Genomic DNA, 14000 nt, shown 5'->3' on the forward strand with positions numbered 1-14000 from the left:
ATTTGTTTCTTGTATAAAAAGTAATATTTTCAAAGTTTATGTGATGTTAACTGCCATAAGCATTTAATAAAACATTTGGAGAATGCTATGCAAAGGGAATTGAAAGCTAGAATATATATTGATTACAAAAGAAATTTAATTTTATAATATATTTGCTAATGTTTCTTTATAAAGTGTCTATTTATTTTTCATTTATGCATAATGCACATTCCCTTTTTTACAGGGTTTTCTTATTTAATACTTCTATGATTAAAGCAAAACTATATGTCTATGCGTAAACATAGACATTTTCCTCTATACTTGTGCATGTTTCTTTATTCTTTGTTTTTTATATATCTATAAGATCTGTTACAGATTGAGGAAGAAAAATCAAAGTGTACAAGCATAAAATAAAGCAAAGGAAATATTGAGATTGATTATTCTTGCCTTACCTTTACTTAAGGAATAAACCAGCAAGCAATTATATTAAAAAAAGAATCATAGTTCTAAGAGGGAGCAAAAGCAAAGATTAAACGTAATAGTGGTAAATGCGGTGGTTGAAGGAGATATGGACCCATCAATGTTCGTTGCTTACACCCCTCAAACAAATGGAGTTCCATTGGAGTCCAAACTTGCTACCTACATGGTATTAATATAGTTTGTATATATTATAGCGGATATATAAAATAATATGCTTATCACATATTATTATTATTATTATATGTTGTATCGTATTAAATTATACTTAATAATGTTTGTATTCTGATAGAATCGTCAAAGTCCTGGGACAACATTAAATGCTAACGCAGTAACAAAACATCTATCCAATCTTTCCCTTGATTCGCAGAAGAAAGTAACTGCCAGCCCAGAATTTGTACCAGGGAGAGGTTTAACTGGTAGCAATAGCAGTTCCCCTAATCTTTTTAATAATTCCTATCATTCCCAAGAAAATGTAGGTGGCACAACTTATTTTTATCTTGGCAATGCTAGCACAGATGCTGTTGGAGGGGAAGAGGGAACGGAAGGTGTAAGTTATTCCCCAAAACATGTCTTATCATTATTTACTGTTAGGAGATATACATCAGTATTTTTGAGAGTGTAGATTTGGAGAACATATACATCTACATTTTATTTTATAAAATGACCACTGCTCTTTATTGATTCAGATTGCTACTATGGGAACAGGTCAAGCAGGCTATGTATATCCAGGTACACCGGCTCATTTGCAACCTGTCAAACCATCCAAGACTTCTTCGTCAAGTAGCTCCTCTGCCCCTTCCACACCCCCGCCGCAAGCAGCTCCTAGCTATTTTATCAGTGAAAGTTTACGAATGGACATTCTGCAAAAGAATGCTTTAGTATTAGCTCAACCCGATGTGGTGAGATTTCCTGACCTACCAAATGAGGTAGACAATTATCACGAGTTATGTCCATTGGAACCTACTCATAAGCCAGCTTCTACAGTACTTGGATATCAAACTTCGACGTATAAAGCAACCAGTATAAAAAGTGGTACACGTTATTGTTTACGTCGTGTTCATGGTGAGCACCAGTGTAATCGTATTAAATATATTTTCATGTTTATATCTATTTCTTTATTATAGAAATTATATTGTATACAATTCTTGAAATGTCCTTAGATTTCAGACTCGCAAATACAAAATGTATGGTTTTGGTTGATATGTGGAAAAGACTAGCGCACACTAATTTAGTTCAATTAAGAGAGGTCTTTACTACTAAGGCCTTTGGCGATCATTGTGCGTAATTGACAGTTATCCGTAACATATTTATATTTATATATAAGTATAATCGTATATATTTTGTCTAATTTAGTATCGTTACAGCCATGGTATTCGTATATGATTATCATCCTGGATCAGAGACATTATTAAACAAGCATTTTTCATCGACTGAATTGAATGGTTATACCGATCCATTTTCTTCGGATCCCAATGCTCCACGTCCGTATAGTCATACAAAAAATACTATTCTTAGGCAACAACATAGTAGCATGCTTCCTGAAAGTGTTATTTGGAGTTATATCATTCAACTCACTGCTGCCCTACGTGTAATTCATGCGGCAGGTTCGTGTTTATTTTTCTATTATCTAACAATACGCTTGTATCTTTACAATTATAGTTAAATAAAACGCGTTTGGCAGGCTTGGCATACAGGTGTTTGGATCCCACCAAAGTATTATTAACGTCACGTACACGGCTTCGTTTGAGTTGCGTCGCTATACCGGATGTTGTTACATTTGATGGAACTGCAACAAATCCACTTACACTCATACCTCATTATCAACAAGAGGATTTAATAGCACTAGGAAAGTTGGTATTGGCTTTAGCATGTCGCAGTCTTCTTGCCGTCCATCGCGACAATATGCAGGCCTCTCTCGAGCTCGTCGCACGATCCTACTCCACCGATCTTCGAAATCTCATATTGTTCGTATTATATATTTGTCCCAAGTATGCCTAGTAATTCATATCGCTCTTATACTGCTTTGCATTTTCTATACATAAGAAAACAACGAAAAACGAAGACCTACATCTTTTATTAAAAAGAAAAAAAACATGTTCTTTTAGGTATTTACTTTCAAATCAAGCTCGAAGAAGTGTAACAGATCTCATGCCAATGATTGGAGCACGCTTTTATACTCAATTAGATGCTGCTCAACTTAGGTCTGATGTACTCGAGAATGAGCTTGCCAAGGAATTAGAAAATGGAAGATTATTTAAGTTACTCGTTAAATTGGCTACCATCAATGAAAGACCAGAATTAAATATGGAACCCACTTGGGCAGAAACTGGTGATAGGTATATGCTCAAATTATTTAGGGATTATGTTTTCCATCAAGTAGCCGCAGATGGAAGGCCTTGGTTAGACATGGCACATGTTGTCTCTTGCTTAAATAAGCTTGACTCTGGATCTCATGATAAGGTATAATTCATTCATTTTCTATATAAATATAAGAGATTTATATTTGTATTTTCATCACTATTTATATATATATATATATATATGTTATGATCAATGTAGAGAATCCGGGCATTCTATACAATGTCCAGATTTTGTACATTAACAGTAACATATATAAATCTATAATTATAATAACCCTATAGGCTTGTTTAATTTCATTGTAGATATGTTTGATGTCACGGGATGAACAAAGTGTATTAGTTGTAAGTTATGCAGAATTACGACAATGTTTGGAAACTTCGTTTGGGGAATTGGTACAATCGACAAAAGATGCTGTCTAGGCCAATAATCTTTTTTTATTAGCCAGATACATACTCCGAACCATAAATGTGATATCACCATTTAGCGGTACTATCATTTTAAACTTTATAAATATATTTAAGAAAGTGTGCGAATACAACAGAATTCATGTGACGATATAAGAGAATGATACAGTTTGTAAACATGATTTTCAAAAGTCGCGAATCTGTAGATGGATATTTCTTCTCAATTATAATACATCTAACATACATACGCAAGGGAATCATGTGATAAAATGTAAATTGGTAAAGGTTTGAATTTGCTGTGGAATCCATTATGGTACTATACAAAACAAAAGTGTACACATAACTTAATAATGCAAAAAGTCTTAAGATATCTTAAGAAAACACCTAAAACACTGTTGGTGTAATAGGTTAGAGATCTTAGTCTTTAGGATACAGCTGGTAAGCATTAATTTTGAAATAAATGTTTATTTTTGAAAGCAATCTTAATCTATGTTGTAGTTATTTCAAAATACAAATTAGTTTGTTAACAAGCATTGAAACTAGTCTCTTATCGATCCCAAATGTCTTTGAATGGATGAACATTTTCTTTGAAATTATCTTTGGTCGTCCGATGAAAGTTCAATATTATTTGATCTTATTCGAAAATGTAGTAGAGTTTTGTTAGGTTACAAGATTTTTATCCTTAGCCTCGTTTTTTTACTCTTAGATCACTCTACGCGCGATCAAACTTGATCTCATTTCCTTTGTACAATTGTACATATACGTATAGGTATGTGTGTGTGTGTGCAAGGGGCACGAATATTGATGTCATGGTTGATCATGAAATTCGAAGGAATGATCAAGAAGTAAATGTGTTAACTGCGTCGACTCTCGGATCATCGCTCTTCACTTAAATTATCTTAATACTTCTCGTGATTTGTTCCCCCGCGCTTTGCCACTTTTATCACAATCATCCTATCGTAGATTGAACATACTTGAAAGAGTATATATATATATATATATATATATATATATATATATATATATATATATACATTAATATGAAAATATTAAATTCTATTTATTCCTACGGATGAAGCCCGCTAACCTAAAAGACATACGAACGATATCGTTTATAACAACGTCCTTGTTTTATATACGTTGGATATTTTCTTTCAAGATTAATAATAAGATGATACATATGAATCTCGAAATCTAATATTTTCATATTAATTTTGATTATTTTTAAAGCTTTCTAGTATCGATTATCAATGAATTAATATTAATTCAATATCCAAACTTTATTTCTTCATTTAAAATATTAATTATTACATTTTATATTATTTTTACAATTATTATTAGTAATTAATTATGACAATAATTTTTACGTACAAAGTTATTAATTAAGTTTCTAAATTTAATTAAATTTAATCTCTCTTATAAACGTTATAAAAAATAAAAAATAAATGGAAGACCTATACTATAAATCTCAAATTAATGATAAGCAATAGATAAAGAAGAGTAATAAAAAGAGATTTTCTCTCTCTCTTTCTCTTTCTCTCTCTCTCTCTCTCTCTCTCTCTCTCTCTCTCTCTCTCGTGGAGTAAATGCGTATCGTCAAATGAACCGAGCTGAGCGAGATGAATTCGGTGGTGGTTTCAGTATACGCTTGGAAAGGTCTAGGTTGTGGGTCGTTGTTGATGGTGGTGTGGTGGCGTTGCCTGCTAGCGCAGTCGCATTAGATCCTTGGTAGTCGTCGGTGGAGAGTTCGTTTGTGTCGTCGGTCCAGGTACGAACAGCAGACAGAAGACAAAGGCTTGCGCGCGAAACGTGAACCAATGACAATTAAAAATCAAGAGGCAAAGAAAGAAACAAATAATAAAATAATCAGATAAATATATTTAAAAAAAAAAAAAAAAAAAAAACCAAACAAGACAAATAAATACATATATATATACACCATAAAAAAAAATTTTTAAAATTTAAAAAAAAATCCACAGCGTCTGCAGATAGAAAAAAGAAAGTGAGAGAGAGAGAACAGAGAGAGAGAGAGAGAGAGAGAGACAGAGAAGTCAAACTTGTATCACCGGTTCGTCTTTCGAGGAAGATCGACGCAACTCGAGGTAAGTTATTAAAAAATATTTTCATTTATTTAAATAATATATATATATATATAAACAAATTCGACTGTTAAAATGCTTCCTATCTTTTTTATTCGATTTACAAATATAGAGTAAGAAAGAAAGAGAGAGAGAGAGAAAATTGTAGCAACGCTAGTCTTAAGTAAGAAGATAGGTGTAGGGGCGATGATGGTGAAAGAAGGAGGTGAAAGATAAGTTACTTGGATCGTCGTGGTCTTTTCCTGAATGCAAAATCGGCTCGCGTTAGCTTGTTCTCACGCATCGCTCGCGTTATCCATTGATTTTCCGCCGGCAAGACCCGCCCCATAAGAGAAGCATATTATGCTTTCTCTCTTCTTCTACCCTTTGATGTTCCGGCATCAGCTCCACCTCTTGGGTCATGTCTGGCTGTATCATCACCGAATTAAATCTCTTTAATCAGTTCTTCTAATGCAAATTCTGCTGGAATACCTCCAGTAGTATACTTTGCAATAATATCTATTCGTTTTTTGTTAGGAACAAAACCTTTGTTGATGTAATATCCAAGTGCTTTGACAAGTATACTTTTCCTTATGTTTTTATTTTTTACATTTATAGTAGCTGCTAATAATGCACACATAGCTATATCAACATCAAATTGTTCCAAAATATATCCACCATTTTGTGTACTCTGGCTTATTCTAATTAAAAGTTCATCTTCCTCTAAATCAAGTTCATTAGCTAAATTAAGCATGTTATCTTTATTGAAATATGCATCAGATTGTGGTGTCATCAATTTTTGTCCTTGACTATAAGCCCACTTTATAAGTCTACTAAATGTTTCTTGAGCTATTAAACCAGCTTCTTTTAATGACAAAGTCATGTTATGTGATTGATTATCAGTCGTAAATAATGGATTCTTTTGTTTATATTTTGTTATTAATACTGTGTACTTTGTTTCATCTTCATTATATAAGAAATTAAAATTCCAAATCTTATCAACTGTCTCCTTTTTCATTTTTCTCGATTCAGGAATAACTTCATAAATAATCTTAGAACAAAATTCAACAGCCTTTGATTTCTTATCCATCATCAATGGCTCTTTATAATCTTTACAATACTTTTTGAATTCATTTTGCAAAGCAATCATATCAAATTCCAATTCGCCATACATTTCAATAAAATCATCAGGAGTAATACCTGTTATTGAGTAATTCTTCAAATTTCCATAATGCACAATAGGTGCTTGTAACGCATCTGGAGCACCACAGGTTGCCATTTTTGCAGAAATATTTGTAATTTATTAAAATGTTATTAAGACTTAAAAAGTGCCTTATACAGTACTTAACTACGCGTATAATTTCTTCACGTCGTATTGGAATCTCAGAAATTCTAATCAAATAATTTTCATTACTACAGTTTCCTACCAATTCCAAATAAATTTTTATTTTTTCCCTGGTATCACACTTTAATATCACAGAGTATTAACACTGTTGTGATCTACTTTAATTATTATTGGTAATCACAGCCATATATAACATAATCACAATAGAGGTGTTTGTAGCACTTGACTTCTTAATTTTAATCCCAATGGTATTGTCTCTTAGATATTATCATCTTGTTTAGGCGACTTTATAACGAAAAATAATGTTTCTTAATGACAGGATAGGGAAGAATGATAGCTAATAATTCGAAGGTAATTATTTTTCAATGATGATACATTTTCATCTAATACATTTCGTTTTAATTCAGGTTTTTCTTCGTCGGTCAAATTTTTATTATTATTCTATTGTTATATATTTATTTTATCGGTTCATTGGTTCATTGATTTTAGATTTATTTTTAATATTGATTTTATATGTTTTCTTATATACGCATGTGTATATTGTAAAAGTTTTATCAATTTCAGTGAGTTTTTAATTTTTAAAAGCTTTTATTAACATAACATTGTATATCTATGTATTATTAACTTTCCTGGTTCTCTTTCGATATTTATATATTTCTGTGTTTTCCTTTTTTTTTTTTTATTATCATCAAGTCGATATATTTGGTTTCATATCAAAGTTTCATATAAAATATCTTTTACTTTTTAAAAGCTTTTGTTAATTAAACATTATAAATGATTTATAAATTTGTTAATTTTTACTTAAAAAATAAATTAAATATTGTTAAAAGATTTAATATATACATATACATATAATTAGGAATACATACGTGATGTCGTCGTGATCTTTGTTTTCAATCGATCTTTCTTTTCAATCACGATTCTCGAATTCAGAAGTTAATTAAAAAATCATTTGAATTCGATGTCTTATTGCAGTTAAATTTGAAATTTGAAATTGTCGAGAGCGCAGTGAGTAATTAATCAAAGAAAATGTATATTATCGTTTAAAAACACGGAATATAAGTTCGACACATCATCCCTTTTTGAAATCCTCTGTTAAACTGTCACGTTGTCCTCTATGAAAGTCAGCTTAAGTTTTTCTTTTATTTATTCTTGTTTATATATGACTTTTCGTATATTATTCTCGTTAAACATACATATCAAATCTTCGGTGTATCATATAAACAATATTCACAATAAAGAAACTTTCATTGAGGACACCATGTCAGTCTAACGGTGGATTTCGAAGAGGACGGTGCATCAAACTTATACTCCGTGTTTTTACACTACAATTAATATTTCTTTCGATTATTTAACAATCATTTAAGGTATGTTTAATACTCTAATGTACTTTATTAATATTTAGGATTGTTTAAACTAAAATATATTTTTTTTAACGTTCCTGCGCAGTGATAATCTCGAGTTGAAAATTTGTATATTATAAAAATTAGATCGAAATTGTTGAATATTTGAAGTATATTAATAGATATGTCATTTTTAAACAAATGTATTTTAAATTATTCTTATTTTAATGAATATTAAATTGATTTTGATACTAAACAATAACAATAAAAACAAAGGATGATCAATTGTTAGCCAAGTAATTCTCTTGTTTTACCAAAGTGTACGATTTTAACGTACGAGAGTACTTCTTGTACATTATTTTTGTATTTGTTTAATTTGCTTATTATAAGTAAAACTTACAAGTTAAAATTATTAAAAATATATAATGAAGATATGTACTAATATATTTATTTCTAATTTTTGTTCATCATAAATATATTATATCAATAATTTTCAAGCAAAAATCTAGTAAACATAATGGTGTACGATTTTAAGGAGACACTTATTCTATTTAAAAATATCTAATACTAAAGGGAACGGAAAGATTGATAAAACTCGACCTCTCGTCTATTCACTTTACTATTCTCATATCTTTTCGTTTTTTTTCTCTCTCTTTCTTTCTCTTGCTCGAAAAAAAAGTCTATAAAATAACGCGTTTTTATCGTGTATCAGTATTATCTATAGTTTCGAGATGTTTTCTCTATTCCACGTTTCTATTCGAAGGCTGCGAATTGCAAAACGAAAACGTGATTGGTGCTACGAATTTCTAGTTTTGGAATTTTTTCTCTCTTTCTCTCTCTCTTTATTTCATTATACTCTCATTTAGTATATATACTCTCGAATCTAGTTACGTGAAAATCTTACATACATGAGTTTAAAAGACCTTTTATTTTTTTTATTATTTTTAAAAGCTTATCGTATATCCGTATTCATGCGAAAGAAGAGATCGTTTTAAAGTGAACATGATAACGTAAATTGTAAAGAGAAAAAAATGTCATCTATCTGTTTGAATGTAAAGTGGTAAAGTATTATAGTTCCGGCATTTACATGTAGTGCTTGAGATGGACACGATTTTATTTAAAAATATATCGTGTTTTTAAGAGATTAATATGGATTAGATACTCACGAGGAAGAGATTACAAACATTTATTTTGTACGAAACAAATTTATTTAGATGTTGTTTTAAAGAAAATTTCGGAATTAAATAAACGATTAAAATGAACATTTTGTTCGAAAACAAATACATATGCGTTATCATTTATTATTGATTATAATTAACATTTTTTAACTAATACATAATAAAAATGTGTGATTTGTTTGGTTTCTTTATTTTAATCCATTCGAGACCACTTGCACATCCAGGTGTCCAATCATACTTAATTATTATCAGTTATTTTGAGTAAAGTATTCGTCGAAATCAAACTTTGTTTTTTTGTATAAATAGTATTTTTAAAGTATAGAAAAATAAAATTTGGCAATATAATAACAAAAAAAAAAAAAAAAAAAAAAAATGGCTCTTTGAACCGTGTTCGAAAAAAGTCGTGATCTCGAATGATATAACAAAAATTGTTTCAAATTTCGAGAATATCGAATACTCTCGAAAGATGATACACAGGTCGTGGATGGTCTCTGTTTTTTTTTTTTTTTTTTTTTGTTATTTTTCACTCTTTTACCTATACTCGGACTTAACACTAGCGAGAGAATATATAGTGTGCTTGGGACGCGACAATCCGGTCGACAAATTGCGGACGGTATTTATCGTCGTCGTCGAGGGCGGCTCGAGTTACACGAGGGCAAATTGTTGGTAAATTGCTGGCAATACTTGTCATCGCTGAGAGAGGATCGAGTTAAGTTCGTGCAAATTGTTAGAGAGAGAGAGAGAGACAGAGACAGAAATAAATATGTATAAAAGATATATATATATACATAGATATATCTATATATATAAAGAGAAAGAGAGTTAGTTCCTGGAGTTTCCTACCATTAACATGGATAATCTCGAAAATGCAACAATATCCGGTTCTTTGTAGCTCTCGATCGTACCTAATTGAGCTATTCACTAGAAGTTTCTCTCTCTCTCTCTTTCTGTCTCTCTGAAACGATTCAAATTTGTCTTCGAATGATCTCAATCGTTTAAATCGAACGATAGAATTATTATTTTCAAATGTTATTTTTATTGAACGAAAATAAACATATTCTAAAGAAATGGTTTAACGATAAAACAACTTTTTTCTCTCGATAAATTCCTCATTTCGTTATCTCTTTATTATCATTAATAACACGTGTTATTGATCGCTATCAAATAATCATCCTCATCGTCATTAAGACTTAAATACAATTAATGAAATAGTTTTCGTCGACACGATGACGTCATTTCACCTCTTCACTCGATTAAACCATACACGCATACATACGTACACGAATGTGATTTTCTCTCTTATCAGTGTTATCCTATTTGGACTACAGTGGATACTCGTTTAAAGAACAAAGATAACCAAAGTCTCTTTTGCGTTGCTTTGAATGTGATCCTTTGCTTTGATACATCCGTATCTCTTTAAACGTTAAACACATATGTACACACACACACACACACACACACACACACACATGCATATATGCATATATGCATATATGTACGCATACATATGTATACACACCATCATCAACAGCAACGGCAATAGCATCAGCTAATGCGTTCACTCGGCCAGAAATTCGCGGGAAGCTTCGATCTAGCAGGTGAACGTAATTTTACGACGTAATTTAATCAACCTCGTTAAACGAGACACCTCGAATCGAAGCAAGTTTCAATTTCCTCTATTCTCTTCTCTCTCATCTCTCTTTCGTGTTTCTAACGAATGCTTCCATTTCAATATGAAACTCATTAGAATCGAATTTTCGAGAAGAAAGGTAACTTATTATTGTTATCAATCAAAGTTTTATAATAAGCAAGCAAAATAATGATGAGATTTTGATTGTTATTAATTTTCTTTAATTATTATTCGTTTAATCCGAATTTAATCGAGATAGAGAGAAAGAGAGAGAGAGAGGATCGAGAGTTCACGAAACTGCATCTCAATACGAAAAGAAGAGATTCCTCACTACTATATCTTCCTACCTATCTATTTCTTTTTCTTCTTTTTATTCTTCGGTTCTTTTCAAGTCTACGAAACGTGCATCTGAAAATCCAGGTCAGTGCACATCGTCACAAAGAATCTGCCGCTTTTGTGACGTCGCAAGTATAGCGAGCCGAGGTAATTTCGTAACACTGCATATAATTGCTTTCTCGAGTCGAGTCGAGTCAAGTCAAGTCAAGTCAAGTCAAGTCAAGTCGATTCTGCTTTCTCGTCTATGCGATCAAAAAAAAAAAAAAAAAAAAATTCTAGTTTCTTTCTTTTATCTATCTCTTCATTCAAAATATATCATCTCATCGTTGTGTTTTATTGAAATAAAAATTATTCGTGTGATTATATAACTATAATATTATTTTTGATCTACTTTGAAAATGGAAGAAATCATAATATATTTCAATTTCAAATTTTGGAAGTAAAAATTTCAAGAAAAATATTCGACGGTATAAAATGTCTTTCCATGCGATCGCATAATCAAACGATAATTGAACACAAATAAGTTACATCTGTTCTCCTTCAAGCTTCAATAATTGCTATGATATTGATCGACGAATCAAGAGAAAGATAATGCTTGTAATTTCTCATTTGGGTACCATGTCCAGCGTGTACGGTGTTTGTCTTCCGTGTGAAAGCACACCCACCACACCATCGATATTTATGTCCCCCTAATGTGAATTTCATCGAGAATAATCGTGTTTTCCGTGGTTCCAAACAAAACAGTAAGATAAGCTAGACGTGAATTTTATTTTAACGATGACGAATCACTCGATTAGTGCTATGCAACTGTTACGCGAAATTCTTACTCCATTTTTTTCTTCCCCTCTATATTACATTTATCATTATGTATAATAATAAATAAATCTTGATACTTACAATTTATTACTGTTATTGCTATTTTAACACTAGATATAGCAGACCAGTCATTTTGATTAATCGGGCCATTTTAATTCAAAATTTCTACTTCATGTGTAACATTTGAATTCTGTAAATAATTAAGCGTTTTATTATTTAAAAATGTCTATAAATCTATTTATCTATTAAAATTATTATTGTTAAACATTTTTTGTTATTTTTTAAGAGTAAATAAAGACTGGAAGTCTCAAAAAGCATTTACTTTTATACACCATTTTTACTAGTGTGGTATAAATAGGTATACTGAAAATGGTGGTATATCTAGTGTTAATATCAGACGATATTTAATTTTAATAAATATCAATTACAAATATATATATCAAATGAAAAATGTTATATTATTTGTGTTATTAATTTTTTCAAATAAAATTGAATACATACACACTAATTGTTATGCGCTCATTGATTCCTCCGTAATCTCGAGTTTCGTTTTTTTTACTTCGTCGCAATGCGATTACGATAGACATTAAGAAAGAAAAGAGAATAAATGCACCGGTCGTCTCGTTTATCAATTATTTTTAACCTCTTAACGGTCACATGTATATTTTTCTCTTCTTACTGAGGCAACAAAAAAAAAGATAAAGAAAGAAATCACTTAACAGAAATGACCAGAAATCTCATTAAATGTGGAGAAGCTGCAAGAAAATATTTATTTTTTATCAATACGATGAGCAGTAGATAATTCTAATCATAAAATATTATATTTGTTCCTTTGATAAAGAAAAGTATTGCAGCTCAGGATAATGTGTCTTTCATCAGTCAGTTTCTTTCTTCTTCTTCAAGTTCCCATAACAAGTGAGCTTTTTATGAGGTTAAGGGATTATCAATCGAATATTCAATTCCTAATAGTCGTTTTTTACGAAAAACAAAAAATACTGTGGGGTATATTCTATTTTCAATTCATTGGTGGGGGGGGGGGGGCTTATGATATACCCACAAATTCAATATCAACGAATACAAATTTTGGAAAATGAATATGCAGTTATTTTTCGATAAAGCAATCTTTTTTTTTTTAAATGTAACAGTGTCAAAGAGTATGTCAATATTATCGACGTCGTACCAACCATCTTTTTTATCTCGTTTTTTTTTTGCTTCTCCCTTTTTTTTAGTTTCAAAGAGTACCTTTGACCCGTAGGAAGAGTCCATTTGAAAAATTCCGAAAATTAATCGTCAAAGAATTTCTCTTTTGGATATAGTCAGTGGTGTGCCGGTGCATAAGGCTCGTTCGGATACAGTACTCTGAGCTGCTGGTATTTCTTTGACCTCGTATACCGTGCTGTTTTTCGATCGTAGAACTACATTCTCCTTTTGCCCTTTCGTTGGCACCATTTTCTCTCTCTCTTTTTCTTTAAAATCGTCATTCTGCATATGTATTACATATGTGTGTATCTATCTACATGTAGGTATAGGTATTAACACGAAAACGTGCAATATGGTCTTTGCTTTTGACAACGAATAAAACGTCCTAACGTGTTCTCGATTTTCACTTTTCTCTTTATCTCTTTTTCTCATCCCATTTGTTAACGTTTATTCAATTTTCGTCAAAAAGTAATAGATATGTTTATATGTGTATATGTACTGTGAAATTGATTTTACCTCGGTTCAGAGGTACATTTTGGAAAATACGTATTTAAACATGTGTCAAATATGTATGAATTTATTATGAAATAACGTTGTAAATATTTTCATTAAAATTTGATCTTTTATTAAAAATTGTCAAATATATTCATTAAATGACGATGCTAGTAATAAATTTACATATATTTCAAATATTCTTCTTTATTCAAGTTTCTCGTTAAACAATGTGTTAATCGACAGTTGATGGATATTCAACATTCATGCCATTAGAGAACGCCATAGCAAGAACCTAATTTCGATATCTTCCTCGTTAGTGAGTCCTTATTCATGAATTTTAAAAGTAACGTGAATG

At 30.8% G+C, this 14000-nt stretch overlaps 2 protein-coding genes across 7 annotated transcripts in view; both read left to right on the top strand.

The window, feature by feature from the left end:
• PAN3 (Poly(A) specific ribonuclease subunit PAN3) lies at positions 1-5146 on the top strand. Its single transcript, XM_015334717.2, has 8 exons — positions 1-625; positions 749-1006; positions 1146-1521; positions 1620-1736; positions 1824-2063; positions 2141-2423; positions 2565-2919; positions 3123-5146. Exons 1-8 carry the CDS (start codon positions 548-550, stop codon positions 3237-3239), a joined length of 1824 nt encoding a protein of 607 aa, XP_015190203.2. The 5' UTR covers positions 1-547; the 3' UTR covers positions 3240-5146.
• Positions 4855-14000, top strand: part of LOC107073885 (uncharacterized) — a 23485-nt gene continuing 14339 nt past the window's right edge. For 2 of the 6 annotated variants that reach the window (XM_015334726.2, XM_015334728.2), the window contains exon 1: positions 5185-5326. The gene's annotated coding sequence lies outside the window, so the exon portion shown is untranslated. Of the gene's footprint in view, positions 5327-7885; positions 8015-14000 lie in introns of those variants that run through there. The other 4 variants (XM_015334724.2, XM_089171390.1, XM_089171391.1 and 1 more) reach the window with 4 other exon arrangements.

This window comes from Polistes dominula, unplaced genomic scaffold, assembly GCF_049000335.1.
Source record: "Polistes dominula isolate Pdom_NZ unplaced genomic scaffold, Pdom_raw_medaka contig_31, whole genome shotgun sequence".
Classification (NCBI taxonomy): domain Eukaryota; kingdom Metazoa; phylum Arthropoda; class Insecta; order Hymenoptera; family Vespidae; genus Polistes; species Polistes dominula.

Bases quoted from the DNA above. Each gene is read 5' to 3' on its own strand.
- PAN3 (XM_015334717.2), top strand. From the start codon at position 548: ATGGACCCATCAATGTTCGTTGCTTACACCCCTCAAACAAATGGAGTT. The intron at 1,737-1,823 runs GTGCGTAATTGA...GTATCGTTACAG, and splicing joins TAAGGCCTTTGGCGATCATT to CCATGGTATTCGTATATGAT. The intron at 2,424-2,564 runs GTTCGTATTATA...ATGTTCTTTTAG, and splicing joins GATCTTCGAAATCTCATATT to GTATTTACTTTCAAATCAAG.